The sequence below is a fragment of the Microchirus variegatus genome (genome assembly GCF_963457635.1).
Source record: "Microchirus variegatus genome assembly, chromosome: 2".
Taxonomy (NCBI): Eukaryota; Metazoa; Chordata; class Actinopteri; order Pleuronectiformes; family Soleidae; genus Microchirus; species Microchirus variegatus.
Window position 1 is genome coordinate 37948624 of NC_139803.1, and position 27765 is coordinate 37976388.

Below are 27765 nucleotides of genomic sequence, written 5' to 3' on the forward strand. Positions count from 1 at the left end.
ACAGTAACTCGGGGAGTCTTTTTTCCTGAGTGGAACCCACTGAGACAGAGTTGTGCCAACACCGGAGCCTGAAATCAGGACATATTTTGAAGGGTATATCAGTGTATTTAAGAAACCTAGTGCCAAGTGTTCATATTTTTTCATCACCTTAGACCATGTATATGCAGTAGAAGCTCCTTCTATTGGCAACTGTGGCTTTACACGCCAGGCTTTGAGGCCTTGAGTCATTCCCAGACATTTTTCGTAAGGCTGGAGCCTCTTCCTCTGAGTTCTTAACGACGAGCCTGGTGCAGACGGAGAGAAAAAAAAAAACAACAACACACGCAGATGTAGGGTTTAGAACTGAGTGGCCTTATAGGGGAACGTGTCATACATTTCCATTTTGAATCATTCCTCATCGTCTGTCTGCCAAAAAAAACACACGGCCAGAGGAGAGTGTGTGCGGAGAGGTTCATCGAAGGCTTGTTCACAGAAACTGACATTGCGTGTGATCGTGAGTGTGCGAGTGTGAGAGAGAGATTAAGGGAGAGTGTGTAGGTGTTGGCGCGCACATCGATTTGTACAGTGTGTTTGTATAGATGTGTGAATGAATGCGAGTGTATGGGAAGGACTCGAGTGAGCGCGACTATTGTACGCATGTTAGTGTGTATACGGTATGTGTGTGTGTGCGTGAGATGTGAGTTAGTGTATACGTCCATATCATTTTCTCTCACAATCCTGTTACAGTACTTTTATACCTCTGGTAGGACTGTATCCTGTATTATTGTGTCTTTGAATTTAGGAAAATCCAATGTTTATCTTATTGTACTGTTCTTCGTAGCAGAGAAAACTGTTCAAAAGATGTACAACGAACGTTAAACTCTCATTTTTTAATTTCATTATCTTCAATATTTTTTAAAAATGGTATGTAATTATTTTTCCACAGTATTACATAAATAAAAGCACTGTTTTTTATAAATTGCATTATGTGTTGTCTTTTCTTTTTTTTTAATTGTGTACTTTTACTCCACTACATTTCCCTTAACTATCTTTGTTACTTGTTACTACCAAATAGATTTAGAAGAAGAAGAGTTGAACCGCTTTACACAGTTACACAAAATCAGTTTTACTTTCATACCTATAGACTAGCAGAGCAAGGAATTGATCCCACAATAATACTATTATACAAATGTATAATTATAGAACATATAATGTATATATATATATATACAAGACTGTTTATACTAATGAATTTATTATAAATATATCATATTTTAAATGTACCTTTAATAGCCTACATTATGATTGTTTAGCACAAATATAAAGTATTAAAATGATGTCTGATGTATGAGAGTAGGGACTGGGCATTTAGTATTTCATTAAAATATAATATTTATTTTTATTTATGGTATTTTATCGTGTATGTCATAGTTTTTTTTAGCAGGTCGTTGTTAGGGATGCTGCTTGTCGGTAGGGGGCAGACTCGCACCTCATGCGCCTTTAAAACACCAAAAGAAGAAGCTCCTCTACGTCATTGGCCAGAGGTTGCCAGACCAAGATGGCGGCCACAATGTTGAGGTCGCTCTCTAAAATAGGACGTCCTTCAGCAAAAGCTATTTTAAATAATAATTTGCTAAGTCCCGGCTGTGCTGTTCTGCAAAGCAGGTAAGTTAACGAAACAAATATCAATATTTGTCGCTTCGTGGTTCCGTTACGTTGCCAGTTTGAACTGGGTAAGGTATGCTTACCTAAAGGCTAACCTTAGCATAAAGCTTATGAAAAACACGAGTCGTCAACACAATTCTATCCCCAAACGTCTCGCATCCGTAACGTTATTATTATTTATTATTACCCCTCCCTCTCTGCTGTTTAGTTTTCCTCAAAGCCGGAGCTGATGGCTGTCTCTATTGCTAACATGTCACTGTTTACCACTGTTTAATCCGAATGTTATGTTCTCATTGAATGCCAGACTACTGTTATACTCCTACCGTAAAATAAGACTGATTGTTTTCTGTTGATAGTTTATTTGACCTCTTTGTACTTTGTATAAGCGCCTGTTAAAGAGCATTCCAGCTACCGTAGACTGTGTGTGTGTGCATCTTAATATCAACTCATAGACGTTAAACCCAGGTAAGAGGTGTGTGTCTGTTCAGCACCACACATTTAACATTTTAATGTCTAGACTTGATTTATTCTGACACAGTAACGTTAACGTTGTTTCTGTGTGTATCTGCATGATAATGTAAAGACACCAGCAAACAATCAAATGTAAGCCCCTCAATATGCTGATGGTTATTATATTTTTGCATCTTAAAGATGATTTCAGAAGCTTAATTGAAAAAGAAAGATTTCAACCTTATACTTCAACTTCAAAATAGAGGAACCTTGAATGAGTTTTGCAGCTAAGGTCGTCTGTCAGTTTTCTAAGCACAGATCTCAGTGGGACTAACCTGGTTAAATAAAGTAAATAAAACTTTGTACTGACTCATTATTGATGGTCTGAGCCACAGCTTCACCATTTGAGTGGAACATGTTATTGTTTTCACAGGCAGAAAAATTGGCAGCCAGATGTGGAATGGACAGAACAATTTGCAGGTGCTACTATGTACCCCTCTGAAATTACTGAGAAGTGGCAGCCACCACCATGGAACGGTATGGTACCACCATCCACACACAGTTACTCTGTGCAGACCACTGTCTAAACAATCCTGTTTTCCACAAATTCAGATGTTTCATGCTGTTATGTTGTTTTATTTACACAATGGATTTGATGTAATTTCTGTTTCTTCGCCAGTATGTCTTGTCTCTTCTTATCTGTGCGTTCATAGTTATAGATTTGTTAGCATTCCTCATGTTTATCCTCTGCTTTCAGACAAGGATCCTCTTGCGGTGAAAGACATTTCCAACCTGACGCTCAACTTCGGCCCCCAGCATCCCGCGGCTCACGGCGTGCTGCGTCTCGTGATGGAGCTCAGCGGAGAGTCTGTCAAGAAGTGTGACCCGCACATTGGTTTGCTTCACCGCGGCACAGAGAAGCTCATTGAATACAAAACCTACCTGCAGGTACTCTTGCAGTATTTGTAAATATTTTCTATGTATGCATTTTCATGTTGTTTCATTCTTGGAAGTCCTTCATGTTGTATGTTTCCTCTTCTTTGTCTGCTACAGGCTTTGCCCTACTTTGACCGTCTGGACTATGTGTCCATGATGTGTAACGAGCAGGCCTACTCTCTGGCTGTGGAGAAGCTGCTGAACATCCAAGCTCCAATCCGTGCTCAATGGATCAGAGGTACAGATGATTCATGATCGGATCTACATATTTATTGAAATCATATTTGCGAAACGGAAGCAGATGAAGTGTCATCGCACAAAATGTAGCTGCCACACAATTTGCAAATAGATTAATTTACCTCCGTTTCAGTGGTAAATAGCTGGGTGTGTTCTAATCTGTGTTGTGTTTGTAGTGCTGTACGGAGAGCTGACTCGCATCCTGAACCACATCATGGCCATCACCACACACGCCCTCGACATCGGTGCGATGACCCCGTTCTTCTGGATGTTTGAGGAGAGGGAGAAGGTCAGTTTCCTGTAGATTTGTTCTGTCCTATATCCCCCCTGACTCCAGACCTGTTCACATTATCATGGTATCAATCCTCATAAGACTAGTTCATGACCTTTAATAGCTCCTAAAAATAAATATTGATTCATTTGCTGTAACTTTAGCAACTCCATGACATTATCCGTTACCCAGAAAGCTCTGAGACGATGAAATGTTTAAGTGGTTTGTCGGTTACATCTGTTACCATATAGTTTCACCTGAGCAGTGAAAATCTCAGGGAAAATCATACTACCTCTAAGAACTCTCAATTTTCAGTATATTTTTTGTAACATTCTACTTTTACATCTTTTTCTGCTCCATTGTGAATCTTTCTACCAGTGTGTGTTGAGTGTGTTGTGCCCCAAACCTTTTTCCATGTACTCTGATCATTGATTGTTCACTGATCTTAAGAGGTTTTTGTGTAATGTGAGTGACGTGTAATGAAGTGATTTATTCTGATAATGGAAAATGTGTATAGTATTTAACAGTTCATGTCCGACCCCCGTTTTCTCACAGATGTTTGAGTTTTATGAGCGAGTGTCTGGAGCCAGAATGCACGCTGCATACGTCAGACCTGGTGGTGTTCATCAGGTAGTAGAAATCATTGATTTATCCTCTACTTTTATCTCCTTTTTTATTTCTCTATTCACTGTTTATTTCTGTATTGTTCTGTGATGAAGATTGGCGTATTAATGTTCTTAAATATGTTCCAGGATATGCCACTGGGCCTGATGGATGATATCTACGAGTGGTGCAAGAACTTCTCCATCAGAATCGATGAAGTAGAAGAGGTGAGTAAAGCACATCATATTCCCTCTATTAGTGAGGTTTTCTGGGTCGACCATTGGTCGTCATTTTTTTATTGACCATAAGGGGGCAGCCTTATCTTTTAGATCAGGTCATGGTAAAGCATGGTACGAGATGTAGTGATGATTGAAGAATTCAATATTATACTCTGTTGGTTTTCTCCCTACCCAGATGTTGACCAACAATCGTATCTGGAAGAACCGCACTGTAGACATCGGGGTGGTTTCTTCTGAGGATGCCCTCAACTATGGTTTCAGGTAACCAACTAATGACCACCATTAATCGATTGATTGATATGAAACAGGAAATATTTATATTTATATATATATTACTATATTATCTTCTTTCCTCGTTGTTCCTCCACCAGTGGAGTAATGCTACGCGGCTCGGGCTTCAAGTGGGACTTGAGGAAGTCTCAGCCATACGACAAGTACGATGAGGTGGAGTTTGACGTTCCCATTGGAAGCAATGGAGACTGCTATGACAGGTGTGTAGATGAACTAATGGCTGTATTTTTTTGGTTTGGTGTAAACTAGGTATCTTGTAAACAGAAAACGTAAAATTGTATGAGGAAATGTATTATTTTCATATAATGCAGTTCTTAACCATGCTCCCTTTTCATCATCCAACAGAAATACTCATGTACTGTTGAGTCCAGTATTGACTATAGCTGCCGCTAATGATTATTTTCTCTGTCAATGAACCTATTGTTTTGCTTCCACGTCGGTGACAGCTGTGGTTTATTTGATTCATCAATATGTTGTCCCGTAAAATATCACAAAATTGCCCCCGTACCCCCCACAAACCTCTTGTTTTGTACACAAACTAAAGGTATTTGGTTAGCTGTTGTGTCATCGAGCAGCAAATAAAACTGGAAACTATTCATACGGAAGCTAAAACCAATTAACCTGCATTTATTTAGTGTGTTTATTAATTTCTTAGACAATTTCCTAAATAATTGTTGCACCCACGGTTAAATCACTTCAGAACATGGCTACTGATTGATAATATTAATGTATTATTGCAGGAATATTTCATAAAAGCGCATCAGACCAATATATGAGCTCCGATATGTAACGTCATTAATAAATGTTTAACATTCAGTCCTGCACTGAGTCTTATTAGAAAGGCTTGTATTACATGACTGGCTAACCATGTGTAAATAAGTGATTGTTTATATGCAAACACAGCTGCAGCTGGTTAACAATATTTGTTGTGGCAATGCAAGATGTGTTTCTTAGCAGACATTTAAAAAAAACAATGAAGGTGAAGTTTCAGTGTAGAATAATTGTATATTTCTGGTTTCAGTACATATATGTCGCACTAATCAGTTATTATCATCGCTATCCAGAGAAAGTGGAAAGAAATGACCGCATCTGTGGATGAGAACATATTTTCACAATGACTAATGATACACACATGGTAAGCTCTTGCTTTTTGGTATCTTCCAGGTATCTGTGCAGAGTGGAGGAGATGAGGCAGTCTCTTCGGATCATGCTACAATCGCTCAACAAGATGCCAGAAGGAGAGATTAAGGTGGATGACGCCAAGGTGGCTCCACCCAAGAGATCTGAGATGAAGGTGAGCTCGCCTTCCCTGTGGGAGATGCTGCCCTTTTTTTTTAAATGACTACAGGCAATTTAATCATGAAAAATGGCACCCCCTTTCCTTTCTGGGTTTTCCCCTGTGCTTGACAACTCCTCTGTGTTAATTAAATATCACTGGTGTCACTAATTTGTCACACTAGCCTCTTTTGCAGAATTAGGACAGTTCTTCCTCCTCGCTACAGGAGAATAACCTCTAGTTCACCTCAACTGTGTGTAAATCTATGCCTCTGTCAACATTGGGAGTTGACCAATGTGAACTTCTGTGTGCACCTTTTGACCTAGATGTCCATGGAGTCTCTGATCCACCACTTCAAACTGTACACAGAGGGCTACCAGGTTCCTCCAGGGGCCACATACACAGCTGTGGAGGCACCAAAGGTGAGATTTCTTCTCATTTAGTGTCTGTAACAGGCCTGAAATTTACATTTTCACAATTTCCTCCCACTAAGCCCTTTTCAGGCTAAAATTACCACGTATACCTTTGAACCTGATGTTATTCTCCACCCCTGCCTCATCCATGTGTGAATTATGACATCACAAACTTAAGCGAGTTTTAGTTGCCCGTGTCATACTGTTTGCATTATGTGTTGTTATGGAGATCTTTGATGGTCGGCTGAGATGACCTCTGGAGTCAGTGATGAGTCAAGTTGGAAAGATTTTATCGAAGACGGCTCAGATCTCAGGAGAACTGAGACGATGCCGGACATCTGAACAATGAATGCTTTGAGATAGTGTTTCCGGTCCATATGCCTGACATCTTGGTGCCTGGGGATGGAATCTTGAAAGGTGCCTGTCTTATCCTAAGTTATGGCTGTTTATATTGAACACCAGGTCTGGTTGTAAGAATATGTGAGTAATTAAACTTAAAGTTGGCTGAAGATCAGGACCCAGCTAGGGTCCACGTAATTTAAATTTCATAAACTGCCTATTTTCGCACTGGCCAATTCAATGCACTGCCCCTGTTTGATTACATGCCGCCCTGTAGCCAGTCTAGTTGTTGGTGCAAGTCAGTAACCACAGGAACTTGCTTGAGGTTATAAGAGGACGTCCAGAAGTACTTCCTCATATGTACATAAGTTGGCACTCGGCGAAATTAAATGCACGCCCGGATCACTAGACTGATGCAGACCCTCGTCCCCCTTCCCCCCTTGTGCTTCCCCGTGGAAATGAAGTATGACCCAGCCATAATAATCTTTTGTTGAATCCCTCTTTCTTTCAATCGTTCAGAAAAATATATAGAAGGAAAAAAAAACATTGCATGCTGTCACAAGTATAAACTAAGGTTTGCCACTAACTTTACGAACATGAATGCATCTTATAGCGTTGCACTGTAAATGACACAAGACACTGTGAAACAAGTTCACACTGTTCAACAAACCTATTTAAACTCTTATTTACCTTGACTTCCTCTGGGAAGACTAATATGCTTACTTGAGTTTGTTTGTTGCTTACAGGGAGAGTTTGGTGTTTATTTGGTATCGGACGGCTCCAGCAGACCCTACCGCTGCAAGATCAAAGCTCCGGGATTCGCTCACTTGGTACGTGTGCAGTTTGAAAACTCCCATCAGACTCGGAGTGAAAAATTAAACACACCGGGAATCAATTATTCAGCCTGTTTAGCATCTTGTCCTGAAGGCTGCTTTTGCTTAATTAAGTCTATATTATAAACTGCTACAGAGCCATTTTTAAAAGCATGCCCTTCCCTCGTCACTGCCCATCCTGTAGCTCATGGCTACATGAGTCGCTGTTCAAGACTAAAGTTGCATAAACAAGCTATTAGAGTTGTTAGTGCATTAACTGCAGGCTATAGTCTCATGCATTTTGAAAAGTGAGCTCATCTGCTGAGAACAGTGGCTGCTTGTTTTCACTTTAGCTGAATGTTATAATGAGTGTTTTCTTCATTGTAGGCCGGTCTGGATAAAATGGCCCAAGGACACATGCTGGCTGATGTGGTGGCCATTATTGGTGAGAGAGTTAGTCATTGTTTGAGATGTGTAAAAGTGCACAACAACATTAGTATTAAGGCCACTAAAAATCCTTCTGTTTTTGTTTTTTTTTCCAGGTACACAGGACATAGTGTTTGGTGAAGTTGACCGTTAACGTGATGCTGCTAGTGCGTAGGTTCTCTTTAAAAAAAGGGCCATCTTATCTCACATAGTCCGGTTCTCTTCCTGTTAACTGTTCGCTGCAGTGAGTGTTTTGACGGGCGACTCCTCCAATCATTGATGTACAATGCCCAAATACACTTAATAAATATTTTATGACCCAACAGTAACGGAGTAAGTCGTTTTGTTTTCCATCATCAGAATGAAAACTTGTTAAAATGTTCCATTTCCTTGAGTTATTTGCCACACGAGAGGGAAAAAAAAAGTCTAGATGTGACAGCAGAGCCCTTACCCTCAACACTGTCCTTCCTCTGGTTTGATGTTTAAGGGGGAGTGGTCTGCTCAGATCTGAGACAAGTGGACTTAGAGCTCACACCACAACTTCCCCTCTCGACTGTGTGGTGTTTATACGCAATATTCAGACTTCACTCAAAGAAACTATCACTGCGAGCTGTGTTTTCCTGCTCGCTGAAGGAGCCCCAGTACTCTGTGTTCATCCGAGCCATGGCCGTGTGCAGCAGGAGTGCGTTACTCGTGGCGATTCCTCTGTGGATGTGTTTTGGCAGAGCTGCTGGTGAGTTTTTAACATTTTTATACTCGTTTAGGTTCAATGATGAGAGCTGCAAGCTGTACTTTTCTTAAAAGTAAAATTTCATGATTTATTTGGAATGGCGTGGGGTTTTCTCAGCAGGCAGAAGAAACGTAGCCACTGTAGTCACAGTTCTTGTGAAAAGAGACGCTTCCTTTTCCTTCAAAGCGGTCACTAACCTGCGGCAGTAATGACCTCACACCACGCCACTCGGTCATTTCATCGTTTTAAGTTTCATTTTATGTCACTGCGTGTGTTTATTTGCGGTTTTAATCAGTTTAAGTGTGTAACATGAAAATAAATAAGTAGGGACCTTCAGTATATTAAATGTCTATAGAGATTTTTTTTCACATTATACACAGTTACTTATTATCATTTTATAAATGGACAGAAAAACTCTCTGTTATTGATTTATACTCCAATCAAATCAATCTGGTTCATTCAATTTTTCAGTTTAAATTTCAAAACCACATCTGACCATGACCTACTTTTATTATCTGTGGTTTATACACGAGGGAGTGGGGAAAAAAGAAGGTTATTTAGCTGTGAGTCTAAAATGTGCTGTAAGTTAGCTTTTAATGACAATCACAACAAAATCAGACGACTGGTAAGGTTGTTTTTGTGTGTGTGTGTGTGTTTGTGTGTGTGTGTGTGTGTGTGTGTGTGTGCGCCTATGTTGGCCACGGAAACCAAAGGAGATCTTGATGCAGGTACGACGTGACGCGTTCAGATTTTTCAAACTGTATATTGGAGTTAATGCTTTAGTATTTACAGACGATGGGATGGTTGTACATTCAGAACCTGAAACACTACGACAACTATCGATAAACAACTTCAGGATGTCTATGTGTGCGTGCGAGACGGAAAAAACCAAACGTGAAATACTTTTCTTTGATTGATAGATTGATAGAAAATGGGTATTGCAATTCCAGAAAAAGTGATTCATTTATTTTGAGTTTGTGATGGAGGAAGGAAGACACTCAAAACGATTCTAATTGGGAATCTGCAGCGTGATGTTTTTTTTTTGTTTTTTTTGCCTGGTGAAAAACAACTTTAGACTTTAAAGTCTAATATGAAAAGGTATGTGGAAGAAAATTAGACGATAAATTGCCGATTGATTGATGATAGTAAGGTTAATGTTGCAGAAATCAAGACTCGTAGTGAAATTATAGTAAAAAAAATGTATATATATTATATATTTACTATATATGTATGTGTGTGTAATATATTTGTATGTATATATCTGTATATATATATTATATAGTTACTATATGTGCGTATGTATGTATGTATATATGTATATATATATATATATATATATATATATATATATATATATATATATATATATTACATATACTATATGTGTATATGTTTGTGTGTATATACAGTATATGCGTTTGTGTAATATATATGCTTATATATTCGTATGTATTTGTGTATCTGTATATATACATACATATACGTATTTGTGTGTATATACAGTATATTTATTTATATATATATATATATATATGTATATGTATACATACATATATACCTATATATGTATGTACACGCATATACATTTACATGTGTGTATGCGTGTATACATGTGTATATATGTATATACATAGATATATTTTTACATGCCGCCCTGTATGTATATATGTATGTATGTATGTATATACATACATACATACATACATACATACATACATACATACATACATATACAAAACAGGATTTACTGTCCACTTTTTCACAGTAAGGTTTCCAGTGTTCAACATTAAAAAAGAGTCTAATAAAACACCACACACAGTGACCTGTAACACCAGTTCAGTGTGCTGTTACTGTGTGGTGCTCATCCAGGTTCTCTCTGTAATGGCAGCTGCTGTCGCCGTCTGTTCCACTATCTAAAATGGTGTCACAGCTGCTATAATATAGTTTTTTTTTTGTTTTTTTTTAAATGACAAGGAAGTGGCCTCATTGTCTCTGACACAGCGTGCCATGGGTGACCATGTTCGATGGTAAATAATCTGTGCGTAAAGCGGCGCGCGGAGGATGCAAGTTTTTAGAGTTTTTAGAGTCGAGTCTCGAGTTTTTTAAATATATTTATATTATATATGTTATATATATATATGTGTGTGAATGCTGTTGTTATTCCAGGCTAAGATCTTCTCCTCTGTGTCCTCAGCTACTCTCGGGGATGCTCAGGTGTGTTATGTGCTGGATGGTATCCTGTTTTTGTACGGCATCATCCTGACAGTGCTCTACTGCAGAATCAAGGTTTGCACGTTACTTTATTTACTTCATAGACCACCACCCAAAGCCACAGCTGCCCTAAATGAACAGCGTTGGTCATTTTTAATGTTTCTGTACTGGTTAATACACCAGTATGTAGAAAATCTTTAATCAAAATTATATATTTTTTAATGCTCAAATATAATTATTATTTCTTGATTAAAGTGTCAAATTATACTTAATTAGTTGCTTTCCTGAAGCAAAGAAAGAGTCTATCACGTGGTCTAATAAATTTGTTATGCATCGATATGCTTTCACTGTACAATTTCAAAGGGAAACAATACCTTATTAATAAAAACATAGGGTATAAAACATGGCAAATATTCAAGGTCAGTAAAAAAGATTCATGATGCATTATTATTTGTATCTTTTCAGTCATGATAGTCTTTGTGAGAGCAAAATGAAAGGAAGTGTGAAGCAATAATGGTACAGTGGAGTGGATAAAGAACAGGAAATGCTTTTAATATGGAATAGGACATTATGGAAGGATTTTAATTTAAAGTAAACTGACATTTACGCCACCAAAAATAAAACCCAAATGTGTTTTTTGTTTTTTTTGACACGTCGTCATATCCTTACAGATATCATTCTCTTGTCTTTGACAGGTCTATAATGCTCGGGGGGCAAAGGCTGGGAAAGGAAAGCCAAAGCAGGTATGAGCGACTGTGTTACGCACTAAATAGAACAAAAACACGCATTGGTCAAACCTCAACCAACTAGAATTTTTTTTTTTTAATTAGCAATCCCCAAAGGATGTAGTTTATTTGTATTTTGTGATTTACTTAATAATAATACTTATGTAATGTATACTTTTCAAACTTATACAAAATCACAAGCGAGGTATTTACACTAGTTTGTTTGATGATGCAGTTTGTTTTTAAGGCTGAATTCTAAGAGAAGTATCATGAGGCCTTTTTTTTTTTTTAACAATACAACAACTAAAGTAGTTTTAGTCGTCGTTTTTCTTTGTTACAGTCTTTTTTTAAAAACTACCTTGCCCCCTTTTTGTCAGTCGATTTCCTATGACCAGCCACAAACCTCACCGAGTGTGAGGTTTGCGTCACTCCTCGCAAAAGACTGATCTCATTCTTCCTCTTTATCACGCTGCTCATACACACAGACAGAGCTTTAGCATCCTGTCACAGACCCATTTCTATTATTCACACTTGTGCTCTTTCTCATCTGGTTTTTCTGCCAGAATGTGGAAGACGGCATCTATACGGTGAGTTTCTATACTGATAAAAAAAAAAATCATTTTAAAATCACAACAACCAGATTAACTTTGACCTTTTTTTGTCTGTTAGGATTTGAAACCTCACGCCCAGGACACGTATGAAACCCTCACCCTGAAGAAGTGAAGTGACTTATTCATATTTAAATCCTGAATATGGTCATTTTTATTTTTTATTTTTATTTTGTGTATATTCTAAGAGAACATGAAACTGTGGGCATCAGTGTTCATTTCCCTTTTGCTTATTTAGAATGATGTGGGAAGTTGGGTGAAGAAAGACGAGAGCGAAACAGGGAAGTTGAGCACAAGATGCCATTTTTCCCTCATACCCTTGTTCAATCTTTTTTTATATATATATTGAAAAGGACTTGTTTCATGCATTTGTAATGCTTAGCAGGGGTTGAAAATAATACAAAATAAAAAAAAGAATGGATTTTCCTCCAGTTCGAAAATAAATGTGTGGTTTTAAACATTTTTGGATTGATTGTGGATGCGTTTAAAGCTGCTGAAAGTTTAAATAGATCTGGAGGAGTGTTTCTGATACTGCCACAGGGTGGCAGTGATGGTGTCTTTGCTGCTTCTGTCCACATTCACAGAAATCACACAGCGTCTGCCTGTATAAAGCTCTCTACTGTTTAGTCATGAAATTGACTCAAAGCGCTTTAGCTCCCAAAAATTTACTGTACATGTAAGATTCTTTTTTTTATTTTTTAACGGTGTCCTTGATGTGTAACCAATAAATGTGTTAAAAGTTATTTGTGTTTTCTGTCTGTTTAATTTGAATTTGAATTTGAATACAAAAGTATTCAAATACTTTATGATTTAACTGCCCTCTAAGGTTATAAAAAACACTGGTTTGGTGTAAATAGCAAGTAAAGTTATTGCAGTTTACAGTGTCACATTATAGTGTTACACGCTTGAAACTTATTTGGTTTTTCTGTCTGTTTTGAGGTTTAAAAATCAAGTTAATTTGAATATGAATGTGCAAATTAATACTACCGTCACCCTCAAAAAAACGTATGTGTAAATAACAATAATGAGTATAGTTATTGCAGTTTATAGTGTTCCATTTGTCGAAATAATAAGAGGGGACCTCCAAAATCAAAAGGAATGAAATAATCATCATCATGACTTACACCAACTACTGAAAAAGTCTTTAAATAATAGAACAGTACAACAAATGTGCAGAAAACTCAACTAAGGTGCCTCTTAATGATGTATTAAGTTAAAATATCTCAAAAATAACAACTTACAAACTCAACACAATAATAGAAACATGTTGTTTCTTCCAAATAAATGTGAATAAAGATGAAAAGTGTGATAAAACAGGGAAACAAGAGAGACAGTGTGTGAAAGGCAGCGTCAACACTGAGGTGCCATTTCATACACAACAAACCAGGAAGTGAACACATTTATTTTCTTTGACATGAAATATGGATTTCCATATTTTATATTCCAGCTCTGCAGTGTGTGTGTGTGTTTTATCTAATAATAATAATAATGGCAATAAGGAGATTAATTTGTTTTTCTCTCCCGGGAGGGAGGGAACACCACCTTTCAGGTTTTTGGCACCACTGCGCTTTTTTGCGCGCGTCACGTGGACACGGACCCAACAGTCTCCTTACGCACGCACACGCACACACACACACACACACTGCTTTTTTCACCTGCCGCTCCTCCGAGCAGAGCAAGTAAAGGCGAAGACTAACTGAATAACTGTCATGTTCCTTTTACCAAACCGGAAAAGTGACTCCTCTGGCGTGTGTGTGTGTGTGCGCTAGTGTGTGTGTGTGCGCTAGTGCGCGCGCCGGCGCAGGAGTGGATGGGGGTTGGCGCAAACAGGTGTATGCGAACAGGTAACCGCTGCACCTTCCCCTTTTTTTTTGTTGTTTTCCTTCAACAGTATGACGTTAGTCTGACCAAACGAACACGTTCAAACTAAGCTGAAAGGGATTTTATATTTATTTCTTTTTTCTTTTTTAAAAGAATTGGCTGCAAGAAAACTCTGGAGACTGGACTTTGGAGATCCCAGGCATGACCCTGCCTTTGCGCCTCATGCGTGTGTGTGTGGACTGATCCCTGTGCGCCAACAACAGCAACTTTGTGGAGAGGATGACATCTCTGGCGCACACACTCTCCCTGTGTCTCCTTGTCCTGTGGATCTTTGGTAAGAGTCTGTCCGTGTGTTTTCTGGTGTCAGATTGTCAGATGATTCACTTTCAGGTGGTTATTCCATATAAGTGCATATGTGTTTGCAGGTGTGTGAGGTTTGAAACTGAGCAGAAACAGGTAATGAAAATGAAAATGTGGGTTCTGAATGTTGGGCAGGTTGCCAGGTTTGTCTCAGCAAACAGATGGAGGAGCGCTGTGAGAGAAAACACTGTCTGTTATTTCTGGAAAAACTGGTTGCTTGTTGATGAGTTTTCCTGCTCTTGGCTGGTGCACAGGAAATGTATGGACCCTCTAGTCTGTGTTTGTGTGTCTGTGTGTTTGTGTGTGTTTGTGTGTGAGAGTGTTAAGCCTAAATGTTTCTGACAGATAAATGTGTGGCATGAAAAAAAAACAAAACCCAAAAAGCTTAGAATTAGACACAGGGTTACAGGAGGAGTGTTATCCCAGTAATGCAGCACAGGCAGATTCCACACTTGGCTTAAACTTGAGTGTGACAAACACACACATGTTCACTGGCTGGAAAAACAAACCCCCCCACACACACACACACACACACACACACACACACACACACACACACACACACACACACACACACACACACACACACACACACACACACACACACACACACACACACACACACGCACACACACCTGTCTACAGAGTACAGTCATCACCTCTGATGGTAAATGCATGATTCACTTCATAATCACACACACACACACACACACACACACACACACACACACACACACACACACACGCACACACGCACACACACACACACACACACACACACTGGTTTCCATCACTTCAGAGGACACTGCATTGACTTAACATTCATATCCTGGATCCTAACCCTGACCCTAATTTTAAAACCTTAAAATGTCCCTATAAGGAAGACAAGTCCCCATCATGTGAGTGTGTAAACATGGTCCCCACGACATAAGGAATACCAGGTTATACTCACTCTCTCCTTTCCTGACCTTAACCCTAGAACCTCTGTACTTTAATTGCATGTTGTTTTAATTGTTTTTAAACCTAGCAGAGCACGTTGTCGAGCTGCAACGACTCAATTATTAATTGATTAACTATTTTTGATGATTTGAACACAAAACAAAGGACACGCAGACCACAAACACACCATACATACATCACTAAACTGTGGCCTGTATGTGTTTCTTTAATTGGCGTGTCTAGTTTCATCAAGTTTTCTACCATTTTAGATGAAGCTTGTATTATTATTGTTCATATTAGTACTAGTATTAATATTAAGAAGCCCTTTAAAGTTGTGAAATGTCATCTTGTTCCCACAAGTTCACACACACATACACGCCTAAGGTTATGGATTAGTCCTATAGAAAGCTTTATGTACCAAGGTCTTAAAGTATAAAGTACTTAAAAGGGAAACTTGAGTAAAAGTAAAAGTATATTACCAGAAAATGACTTTGGTACAAGTTGAAATCGTTTAAAAAAAAAAAAAAAAAAAAATTGCTTAAAGGTGCATTATGTAATAAATCTAAAGCAACTGGCCATAAAATCCTCCTAATATGTCACAGAGACTCAGGAATAATGTTCATATAACAAACTGAACTCACCAACAACAACAGTACAGACAAAATATTTGCATTAAAAAACATATTTTGCAGACTGCAAATCATGTTTATGTTTTGAAATCATGTTTTGGCATGTGGCGCCACCTACCGCCGTCTACCAATCATTGCAGTCAGTAGAGGCTCAGCTGCCGAGCAACCACGGGTTGCCAGTTACGCCAGAAAACGAAAATTAAAAGACCTCGGTAGTTTGAATTTGAATGTAGTAACCGTTTTTGGCCACATTCTTACATATGGCACCTTTAAGTAAAAGTTAAAGTATAGGACATTTACTGTACTTAAGTATTAAAAGTCATTTTCTAATATAAAATGGACTTAAGTTTTAGAAGTATAACTTTAAACGTTTTCTTTCTTTACTTGAGTACTCCTTTGACTTAAATTCAATTCTCAAAAATGTGTCTTTTTGGACATGTCTGGTTGACCTATTCCAAATAATCTTAGACTTTATAGAAACGTCGGCCCCCATATAATAATTTGGGGGAAATGTTGATTTTGAAGCATTAATAGTGTCCTTTTGCACCTGAAACAGTTGATCTTTTACCACACATGACATTGTTTGGCATTGTTTCATCATTTTATATCTATTTTTTTTGGAAGAACTGAAGGGCACTTTGTCATTCCTGATCTCCATTGTGTAATTGAGTCAAATTTCCTCCATTGCACCATCGTTTGCAATGCACCGCAATGCAAAGCTAACAGCGTTCACATTGTCCTGTGCCATTTTGGCGAGCTAAAATGGCAAACCTGGCAAACACACACACTTCTATTGTGTGTTTCACTGCAGCCTCCCCCTGCCTTTCACTTGGTTCACTCCTTTTGGATCAGTGACAATCCCTGCAGCCATGCTGTGCTTTGCGTGTCGCTCTAATTAGCTAATGGTTAGCGTGCTAAGACGGTGTATTTAGCGACAGCTCTCTTGAGCAGCTCATTAAGCTCAAGTCTGTCCACGAGAACACCCTCAAATTTGGAATAGTTGTCATTCAGCGGTGACTCGTGTGTCGTATCTCGACTCTTTGACGTTCCAGACGTTTTGAACGAGGGCAGAACCAAAGCCCAGGTGCAAATGATCTAATGAATAATGACTGACACATAAACCGAGAGTCATTGTTGATGTTATCAGCTACACCCAAAGCATTTTCCTGAGTAAAACAAGTCAACACCTCCTCTGAATTTGCCTAAATACTTTCAGTGTTACTCAGAATAATCTGATTATGACTGAAAAAATCCAGTAAAACATTATTATCTGGTTAAAAACCTACACATAATCAGATAACTCCTCCACAATTTATTCTTGTTAAGATGCTGTTTACGTGGCAGCGGCTTATTCAGACTGTTGTACGCAGTGTTATATCAGATTATTGTAAATGTAAGCAAAGTCATTGACAATACATGAGATTAAATTAGATTAGATGAGACGTGATACAAAATAGTAATCTAATAAGGGGTACAATATGAAATATAATATTAAAAATATCATCAAGATGTTTACATAACATACATACTATTATAATCCAATTAAGACCTATATACATAATGTGACTAAACTCAGATTACCTTATTCTGGTTAAGGTAATCTGAAAATGCTGTTTTATGACAGTGGCTCAATATTTTCAATAAGGTTAATATCACAACATTGCCGTCGATGTAAACAGAGTCATTGATGATACACAGTATCTTAGATTAGATTAGATTAGATATGACTTTATTGATCGCACACACGGGGAATTTGCAGACAAATGTGAACCAGAATGAGCAATATGAAGCGTAAAGAGTAAGGATATAAAAATGTAAATACAAATAAATAAGGATTAGATTTTGGATTACAGTGTGATTGAGCAGGCATATGAAACTATAAGCAAAAATGAAGTCTCGTGTAAACAGATACTGTGAGTGATGAGTAAAAACTCGTTTGCAATCTTTTGGTCCACATTACAACAGTGACTGCATTGTTTTTAACAGCAGAGTATAGTCATAAGATTAACACTTTAGAGAGAGAGAGACAGAAAAAGGAGGTCACTTAAGGGGCAACTGCTTTAAACGCCCGCCGTCTTGTCCTATTTCAGCTCAGACACACTTAACCTGCCATGCTCTGGATTGATACGTCATTAGTGTTCGGGTGTAATCCATTCGCTGTGATTCACTGCCTCCCCCCCTCTGAACATAAGCCATGATCTCCAATAAAACAGTGATAATAATAATAATATATTGACGAGAATGATCTGCGTGGTCACAGCAAAGTGCAGTGTTTTAGTTTCACAGTGTAACGCGCAGCACGCAGAGTTATACGGCAGCGTGCCACTTCCTGCTGCGGCCCCCCCCCCCCGTTCGTCGGACGCCTCGCTCCTCGCAGACGCTGAGCGACTTTGCCTTTCAGCTTTGTCTCGGGCGACTTGTTATGCGACATATCTTCAGTCGTAGTCAACCTGTTTTCTCTCTCTCTCGCTCTCCTCCTCCTCCCTCATTTCATGTCTGCACTGCTTGGACTTATGAAAATCAGAAGTGTCTGTAAACAAATAAACAGCAAATCTGCAAAATCTGCCATGCAAACCCCAAAAAATGCATATTAAAGACATTAAAGTTTGCTCAAAGTATGCATTTAGATTTGGTTGAAATAACTTTAGATGACCAGCTCGCCACTGGCTATGGTTTCAACTCGAAAAGGTCAGTAACCCCTTGTTCCAGATGTGAGAGATTAGCTGCTTGTCTGCTAGAGGAGGCTCGAGTCATGAAGGTCACTGTCAAAAGTGGTGTCAAGTTGGTGCAGATTATGTTGGATTAACCTAATTTGAATCCCCCCTGCATGCTTATTTTATCCTAATGAACTGACACTTCCTTTATTTAGTGTGTTTTCTTACACGTACCAAACTTTTTCCTCTTCCAGTGATCCGTGGAGAATTGCCGGAGCTCCTTCCAGGAGAGGTCGTCATACGCTCCCTGACAGAGACGGAGACTGTCCTGCCGTGTCGCCACCAGCCAAGCGACAGCAACGTGGTGGTGCAGGTGACGTGGTACAGGCAGAATCCCGACGCCTCCAAGGAGCAGATCGTCACCGCGCACAACTTGAACGGACAGACCGGTCAGTTATTTGTCATATTTGTTCCAATCTAACAACGAGTGTAGGTGTGTGTGTGTGTATTGTATGGAACTGAAAGTGAGAAAAAGAAGAGGCCTGAGGTCTGTTTGGAACTTGCTGGACATCTTTTTTTTTGTGTCTGCAGCGTTTGGGGCATGGTCTTCACGCGTGCGCTTCAAGAGCAGCGAGCCCACAGTGGACTCCGCTCTGGTTATCATGAGCACAGAGGTGTCGGACGAGGGGAAGTTCATCTGTCACATCAGCACCTTCCCATCTGGAAACTTTGACACGGAGGTTTCCCTCATCGTGTGGAGTGAGTTCCTCACTGTGAAAATGTCACATACTGTAATGTTGACCTTGTTGTGCCGACTGCAGGGCTGAATGTTTGTGAATCAATATCTAATCACATTGCAGTATTGCGATTTTGATAGAATTTCAATTCATTGTTCAGCCCTACTATAGTACAAGCCTCTGGAGGCAGATGGGATCTGCATCAGGTCTCGCTAACTACCTACATTTACTGAATGATGCAGATTCCAAGATGACAAATGCCAAGATTCATCAGACTCAAATTCAGGCTCAAAAACCCAAATGTGTGCCTCCAAGTATAGACCTGTAGACCCTGCCTTCACTCCAATTAAACACCATGATAATCCTCCCTGCAGCCATTCCCATCTCCTCCCTGGACCCTGTGATCCTGGTGGAGGGTCAGTCGTACCGACAGGCCGCGATCTGTCGCTCCATCGCCCGCCCGCTGCCCCGCCTCTCCTGGGACACCGAGCTGAACGGCCAGTCCACCAACCGCTCCTCGGACAGCGGCTCGGTCTCCTCGCACTTCTCCCTGCACCCGCTGAGGAGCATGAACGGCAAGAAGCTGGACTGTCTGGTGTGGCACCAGACGTCGCCCAAGCCCCGCAGGCTCAGCAACCACCTGGTGGTGCACTGTGAGTATTACACGTTACGCTGTACACTACAAAAACTACTACTATACGTTATAGTTTTTGTTTCGTCTTGAGTCGTAGATGGATTTCCACACGACTCATGACTCAGGTTGACTGACGCATTCAGTCAGTTTCCCACGTTCACTTCCCTTTTGTTAAAAAAGAAAAAAGGGATATTGCTAAATCTAATGTGATGATGATGAGATAACAGAATAATGATTATAATGTGACTTCTTTTTGTTTTTTTTAAGAATATATTATTAGTTTCTTGCATAAAAATACAACAGTGCGCACCTTTTTGGTGATTGTTGTTGTTAATATTTGACATAGTATTAGTTGTTTGCTGCTCCGTCAAGCAGTACTATCAGACCTAACTGAGGGAGCGTTTGTGTGTATACAGCAGCAGCGCAGGGGGGAGGGGTTTGTGCTGCTGAAACTGCTGAACGACCAGGTTTTTTGGGCAGTAGAATTCACTTTTCATGGGCAACTCTTTGTGTTTTCGCTCACACTCATCCTGTTAGCATCCGCCTCAGTTTACAAGCGCGTCATTGTTGCCTCCGTCTGTATTGACATGAAATAAATCACTGCGGGAATATCTAACCACTACGCTACTGAGTAACAGACTTAAGCATCATCGTGTGAACTCATCTGACATGAATTTGAATCAAACGGACATTTGTTGACTGTAGTTTTAACGTGTTCGCCCGGATATTCGGCTTTAGCTTTGATCCTGGTGTTTTCATACAAACACTCCCCTCCCTTTCCCCCCCCCGTCTCACAAAAGCTTTCCAAATATTTGCTCTTCCTCGCAGTCCCTCCACACGCCGAGGTGTCCGGCTACAACAGGGACTGGTACGAGGGTCTGGAGAATGCCGCTCTGAGGTGTGTGAGCGGAGGAAACCCCAAACCGCAGAGTTTCACCTGGATCAGGTACAGTAGTAATATTAGAAGTAGAAGAAGAAGAAGAAGCCGCCTCCCTCTGCACCGTCTGTCTGGTGCTCGTGTGACTAACTGTGTCTCATGTTTCTCGTAACTTCTCGTGTTATCACAACAATTGTGTTTTTTTTACCCGTAATTTCACCGTGGAGGATTCTGCTCTGGGAATCACTCAGGTTAACTGTAGGTCATCCTTTGTGTCAGTCTGTGTCTGATGAGTCATTCCAACATGCTTTAATTGACTCTTTGAGAAGCATTCTTGTGATTTCAAATCCTTTACAGACTGACTTAACTGATCGATTCATTCATAAAGGAATGAAGCGGGTAGAGAAGGAGTGAGGGGGAGGTTGAGTTCTGTGTCTGTCTTTGCCACAAGACCCAAAACAAATGGCTTCTTTGTGTGTTTCCAGCCACAGGGCCCTGTCTTTTCTACTGCCATTGTACTTCACAAGTACTGTGTGTATTGTTTACACTATTATAAGAATAGGGTATTCTTTGTGGACAGTGTGTGTGTGTACAGAAAATTTGTTTTTTGATGGAGTTTTTGAGAGAAAAAAGATCAGGATACACAAAGAATTCTAGTTAATTTGTGTAATTAATTATCCATGGCTTTTTTCTCTGATGGAAAATTTAAAAGATCCTATTCTGAATGTCCACTCATGGATTACAGCGTGCATGAGCAGACACGCCTGCTTCATATGTGACAGATGACCAGAGGCAATACCTCACGCTCCGCTCCCATATTGACGTGTTTTATTGTGTTTACTCACCGACTCTCCAAATTTGGAATCTCCACATTTTTACTTTGCTCTGCAGGACGTGCATGTTGTCAATCGGTAATTTACATTATGCTGAAAGAATTAGTCATCAGTGTATCACGCTAATAACATCTTGCCTTCTTCAGCTTCAATCGGTCAACAATGACCGTCATAACAAGTCGTATTTGACGCTCATGCACTTTGACGAAGGTCCTCCCCTCTCGCTACGCTGGAAAAGCAGATCTCCACCCTTTCCACATCACTTAACCAAACAAGCCCTGGCATTTTCTTCTCCTGCCCTGTTTTAAACCCTGACGAGGGTTCCACTCACTCACTCATGCAGACTTCTTCTGCTTGAGTCACCTGCTGTCATCTTTAAGGCCGTGTCCTTTGGGGCATTAATACACTGTCAGGGTGTGGCGTTGGAGTTTGGCCAGATAAGTGACTTTAAAGAGTCTGGAAGAGGAGCTTTTGTGGATGATTTTGTGTATATTACTTGTTGTTAGTCAGTGTAACATTCCTTGGGAAAGGACACACTCACACAAACTTGTTTTTATGTCTTACCTTAACCTTAATCATGACAACTAAGTGCCTAAAACCAGCTCTTTACCCTGAAAACGCCTTTTAAAGTTCAGTTGAAATTAACGTCCGTGTGTTTTTCGGACCTGACAAAGACATAAATACAAACGCACACACACACACACACGTGTGCGCACAAGTACGGCCTGGGAAAACCTGTTGGATTTGTCAATAACAGGTAGCAGGGGTGAAGTAATATCTGGTGTCACAGTGTCGTGTTGCGGCTTGTGCCAAAAAGCAGACGGATGAGTTGGTTTCACACGAAGGAGGGAGGAAGAGGGGGATTAGAAGGAAGAGAAAGGGAAAGGGGATGAGCGGCGCCGACGAGGAGGAGGAGGAGGAGGCGAGTGAGCGAAGGAGTTGAGGGAAGGGAAGAGGAAGAGGGTGCAGAATATGCAGATATTATCTCTGTGTGTGTGAAGGCATATACATGTGTGAAAATGAGACGGTTCCTGTTACGTGCTAACATTAGGGTCTGACCGCTCAGTGGTGTGAGCTCTGTGAATAGAAACTCAGGGTTTGTTTCAGAGCATGTGTCTGTGGTAACGCAGCAGGTGCTTTTTTTTGCAGCAATGTGGACTGAAAATGCTGCCAAAAACAAAGGCAAAAAAACCTAAATTGCTGCCTTATGGCTGTATAGTGCCATACAAATACACGGTTCATTTAATCAATGAATTTAATTACCAAAAAACAGTATAAAAATTGACATTATAATGTGGATTTGGCTTATCTCTCCATCACAGATTTAAGAACGGTGTGTTTTTTCACTGTTTAAAAGGGTGCTAACATCAGCTCCTATAGGAAACAGGAAACATGGCTACATACCTACACCTACAAATAAAAGTGCTAAGCAGAACCATATAAGGTTCTTCGGCTTGTCCTCATAGGATAACCCTCTACTTTTGGCTCCAGGTAGAGGGTTCCAGGTGGAACCTTTTTATAAGGGTTACACCTGGAACCCTCTAACCTCGAACCCTTTTGGAGGGTTCCACCAAGAACCCTTTTAAAACCCTTTATCCAGGAAAGGGGTTTTAAAGGGTTATCTGGATCAAAATGGTTCTTACTGGAACCATTAGTGTTACCAAGAACCCTTGAAAAACCCTTTCTTCTGCAAAGGGCTTTTCAGATGCAAATGGTTCCAGGTAGAACCTCAGCCCTTGTAGAAGGACCCTTTTGGAACCCTTATTTCAAAGAGTGTACATACCATCATCTACAGGAAATGACATTATAGTGGACTATACACTACCGTTTGAAAGCTTGGAGTTAGAAATTTTCTCTCATTTTAAAGGAGAAGCACCTTTTTTTCAATGAAATACACTCTATATATTGTTAATGTGGTAAACGACTATTCTAGCTGCAAAATATGGTTTTTAATGGAATATGTACATAAGTGTATAGAGGCCCATTTCCAGTGTTCTAATGGTACATTGTGTTTGCTAATCACGTTAAAAGGCTATTGTATGGTTAGAAAACCATTGTGCAATTATATGTTGGCACAGCTGAAAACAGTTTTAAAAATCATTATTTCTAATCTTGTCAATGTCTTGACTATATTTTCTATTTATTTTGCAACTCTTTTGATGAATAAAAGTGTGACTTTTAATGGAAAACACCCAAAAAATTGTATAGGTGACCCCAAACTTTTGAACGGTAGTGTATGTCAACTTGACAGGTCTTTAAATAGAACAATCAGAGTTGTTGTTACACCTCATGTGAAAATAATACAAGCAAGCTCTAGTATTTCACCTTGTACAAAAAGACGTCCATGTGCTTGATGCTGTATTTAACCTTGCATTGTATTGTTTTGCTGTTTGCAGGATAGGTGGAGAGTTGCCCAGAGGTGTGATCCCTCACCCTAACGGAACTCTGGCTTTTGGGCGACCTTTAAGCCTCTCTGACGAAGGCACCTACCAGTGTGTGGCAAAGAATGAAGTCGGGGTAGGGAAGGCGGAGGTGGAGATCGCCGTGACAGGTAGACGACGACAACAATGTCAACAATGACAGATTGAAACGTACATGCCCGGAAAAAAATTATATGTGAGAATAGATGTATTAATCCGTGTAATCCTGTCCGCGTCCCTCAACTGAAGCCGCCGATGGGCGGAACTTGCCTGAGAACATGTTGATGCTCATCGTCGGGGGCGTGGCCAGCGGGCTCCTGGTCCTGATGCTCGTCATCGTCATCGCAGTCACGTGCCACCACAAACGCAGGAACACCAAGCTGGAGAGGGAGCTGACTGAGAAGAAGTGGGTGGATTTATGGGTTTATCGTGACATTAAACTCACATGAGGATGCGGATGCAGAATATACGACCTATAAATGTATTTGTACAAGTGTATAATTGCTTTAAATTAAATTATGAAGCTTTCAGCTAAGCCTTAAGGCAGGGGCCTTGCTTTATGGAGGGGGCCATCTTGCGCCGCAATGCACAAACCAGCCAAACCAGCCAAGCATTTTATTATTGAAGAGCTGCAACTAACAAGCATTATTTAGAATCGTTTTGGTCCATAAAATGTCAGAAAATGTTAAAAAAAAACCTTGATCAGTGTTTGTCAAACCTAAAAATGACGATGTTCTTGAACGTCTTGTTTTGTCCACAAACCAAAATGATTCAGTTTCAATGATTTCTTTGTTTTATGGAGCAGAGAAACAAAGGAAATATTCAAATTTAAGAAGCTAAAACGATCCAAAATGTTTTAATCATGAAAAAAACTTCAAAACGATTATCAAAATAGTTGACGATTCATTTAGTAATGGATTTATAATCAATTAATCGTTTCAGCGCTAGTTGAAGTGGAAGTGTGGTCACTGTAGTTCCCTGGCATCTACATTTGTTAGGAAAAGCCCAAACAGAGTGTTATGTAATAATGATCTTAAAAGGTGTTCATAAAATACACACCGAATGGGATTTTTTTTTTGTATCATTTAAATGTCTCTCGTTTCTCTCAGGGACGAAATCTGCACTCTATCTCGACAAGCCTCTTTCAGGAGAATGAACTCTGTCAGCACAGACACCAGAGGAGCGGTAATATTGAAGACTGAATGATTCTTTCCTCTTTTACTTTAATACTATTTTCTCGAACCATGGGTGTGTGCTTTTGTGGGTTCGGATGATTTGACCGTGTTTCTTTCCTTCACAGACGGAGGAGAACATCCCCCTGAGGGTGGAGGGAACCCTGAGGACCAGCATGTCGTCCCTGGGGGTCAGTCTACGTATCTATCTAAGTGTGCATTACTGAAGCGTTACTGTTCAGAAGCCAGGCGGCTAAATTCTGAGCTCAGATATTGTATAAATAGTATTATATTACAAAAATAGAGAATATAATATCCAGTTTTTACATTTCTGTACGCTCCACTTAAACTCACATAGATATTCTTTTATGCATTGTAAATGTGATTCACATTCAACATTTGTGCGACATAATACTGTGTATTTCTGAGAGTCAACCAAATACTAATCGACTGTACCTTTGTGAGTTTTTATTTGATATAATATTTTTTAATAAAGAAAAACAGAGAATAAGTCCAGCTTTGACACTGCGACGTGTCATTTTACCCTTCCGCTTATTTACCGATGGTCGTGCGCCAGATAAAAGGTGTTTATTTCTGAGCCTCAGAGTGCAGCTGTGGATCAGGAGGTAAAAGCAGGTTGTCCACTAAATATAAGGTTGGTGGTTTGAAACCCAGATCTTTCCGTCCACGTGTTAAAGGTTAAAAGTGGCCTGAGGCGTGGAATTGAACCCCAGATGCTGAAAAGTGCTATATGTAGAAGTTCTGTATGTAGTAACATTTGGACACAGTCAGACTCACCCTGTCTATTATACGCTGTATTTCTATCGCTGGAAAAACAGCTTGTATGAAAAGTAAATAGAGGTATGTGTGAATGCCTCTTAATCGTCAATGCGACGTCAGAAAATACACATAAAGTTTACGTGGTATAAAAGCAGGTTCACATCTTCACAGCCTTATCACTTAATCTGCGATTAATGATGAGCCTCCTCTTCTGCGCCGACAGGAGCAGACGTACTGCCGCGACAGCCGATCCACTATCTCAGGTGGGAGAGGAGGAGGGGGAGCGTTTGACTACATGGGCAGACCGGTGCTGCACAACAACACTCGCAGAGGACAGAGGGAAAGGCCTCTGGATCGAGACGAGGAGAACAGACTCCGAGTGGAGACATATGTGAGGAACAGCACGATATCGTTGGTAAGCGAGTGTATTTGGAGGCATGTCGGAGCCTGATTTCTCCAAAATTGTGGAATGCACGTCACCCGGCTGCATACTTGACTGATGATCGTGCACACGTCTGCTTTTTGCAGCAGGAAACTCGTTTCCACCCTCCCCTCACGCCCACGGCCTTCCCGATGGTCCAGTCCACGGAGATCGTGAGGCAGCTCAACGGCGGCGCCGTCGTGATCCCGTCGGACAGCAGCTCGCGGTCGGAGAGCGTCACCAAAGGTCACCAGCACCCACCGATGAGCTGCAGCTACCCGCCAGTGACGGACGACGAGGACGAGGTGGATGAAGGGTTGGGCGGTCCTGCCAGCCAGGAGCATCCCGACGACCACGACAGCGAGACCAACAGCTCCCAGGTGTCTGAGGCTCACAGCGCCCGATATCAGCAGACTAATGGCACGTTAAGGCCCAAATCCAGACGTAGCCCCATTCTGATGAGTCCCCATGCCTCTCTCATCCACAAGGCTCAGATAGTGTAACACGTACAACTGCAGAACTGACTGGCTGTTGTCCTGGAAATGTGGATACACAAGAAAACAAAATTTTTTCCATCTCCTTCATTGTGAGAAGCGATGGTGCAATAGAACAAAGAAGGCTCTTCTCCAAAGCATCTGGTGTGTTTGACGCTGGATTTGTGTCCTCTTCATGCATACCTACATACATTCCCCAAGAATACTGACACAAAGACAAGGTCGCACTATTTCCAGTTAAATGGACTACATTTACAGAACCGCATTGGCTTCATCACAACTTTAGAATTCACATTCAAGTGCATCTTTGCCCAAAGACACTCTCTCACACGGAATGGAGGGAGCCGGGGATTGAACTGCCAAACTTTCGGATGCTCTAAATCCTGAGCCACAGCTGTTTCTGCGACTCAGGGTGCTTTAACACCTACAGCATTTGGTGCACACCAAACGTGTTTGGTCCCTTGGTTCGGTTCGTTTGCGTTGGTGTGAAGGTAATCTCGGTACTTTGGTGCGCACCAAATCAACCGCTTTATCTGCCCTACTTTGGTACAGCTCCTCTGGTGTGAAAGCAACCAAGCCAAATGGGACGGACCTAGATCAGAAGTTCCAATTAACGCTGTTTTTTTTGGTGCTTAACTGCGTCATTAACTCGTTTATGAAGCCCTGAAGGTTCAAAACAAACAGTTCAGCCATTGCTGAGAACGCTGTGTTGTATTGTAATCTTGGGCTCAGCGAGATTTCTGAAAAAAACCCGGTCCGGTTACGTAAACAGCATTTCTCCTG

The 27765-nt window shown here is 40.4% G+C and overlaps 3 protein-coding genes across 3 annotated transcripts; all 3 read left to right on the forward strand.

Moving 5' to 3' along the window:
• Positions 1 to 1522: 1522 nt before the first annotated feature.
• ndufs2 (NADH:ubiquinone oxidoreductase core subunit S2) lies at positions 1523 to 8255 on the forward strand. Its single transcript, XM_083885924.1, has 14 exons — positions 1523 to 1644; positions 2528 to 2631; positions 2852 to 3042; positions 3148 to 3268; positions 3444 to 3556; positions 4094 to 4168; positions 4291 to 4368; positions 4556 to 4641; positions 4752 to 4871; positions 5836 to 5965; positions 6274 to 6369; positions 7446 to 7529; positions 7899 to 7956; positions 8054 to 8255. The coding sequence occupies exons 1-14, from the start codon at positions 1538 to 1540 to the stop codon at positions 8089 to 8091; spliced, it is 1401 nt and encodes a 466-aa protein (XP_083742050.1). The 5' UTR covers positions 1523 to 1537; the 3' UTR covers positions 8092 to 8255.
• A 292-nt stretch (positions 8256 to 8547) lies between these two features.
• On the forward strand, positions 8548 to 12927 carry fcer1g (Fc epsilon receptor IgFc epsilon receptor Ig). The gene is made up of 5 exons (XM_083910817.1): positions 8548 to 8670; positions 10862 to 10953; positions 11574 to 11621; positions 12167 to 12190; positions 12273 to 12927. The coding sequence occupies exons 1-5, from the start codon at positions 8601 to 8603 to the stop codon at positions 12324 to 12326; spliced, it is 288 nt and encodes a 95-aa protein (XP_083766943.1). The 5' UTR covers positions 8548 to 8600; the 3' UTR covers positions 12327 to 12927.
• Positions 12928 to 14311: 1384 nt separating this feature from the next.
• On the forward strand, positions 14312 to 27100 carry nectin4a (nectin cell adhesion molecule 4a; the record flags this gene model as incomplete). The annotated part of the gene is made up of 11 exons (XM_083907150.1): positions 14312 to 14366; positions 18869 to 19063; positions 19206 to 19373; positions 19726 to 20004; positions 20814 to 20931; positions 24092 to 24246; positions 24365 to 24521; positions 25225 to 25300; positions 25416 to 25478; positions 26291 to 26482; positions 26596 to 27100. The coding sequence occupies 11 exons, from the start codon at positions 14312 to 14314 to the stop codon at positions 26989 to 26991; spliced, it is 1854 nt and encodes a 617-aa protein (XP_083763276.1). The 3' UTR covers positions 26992 to 27100.
• Positions 27101 to 27765: the final 665 nt, after the last annotated feature.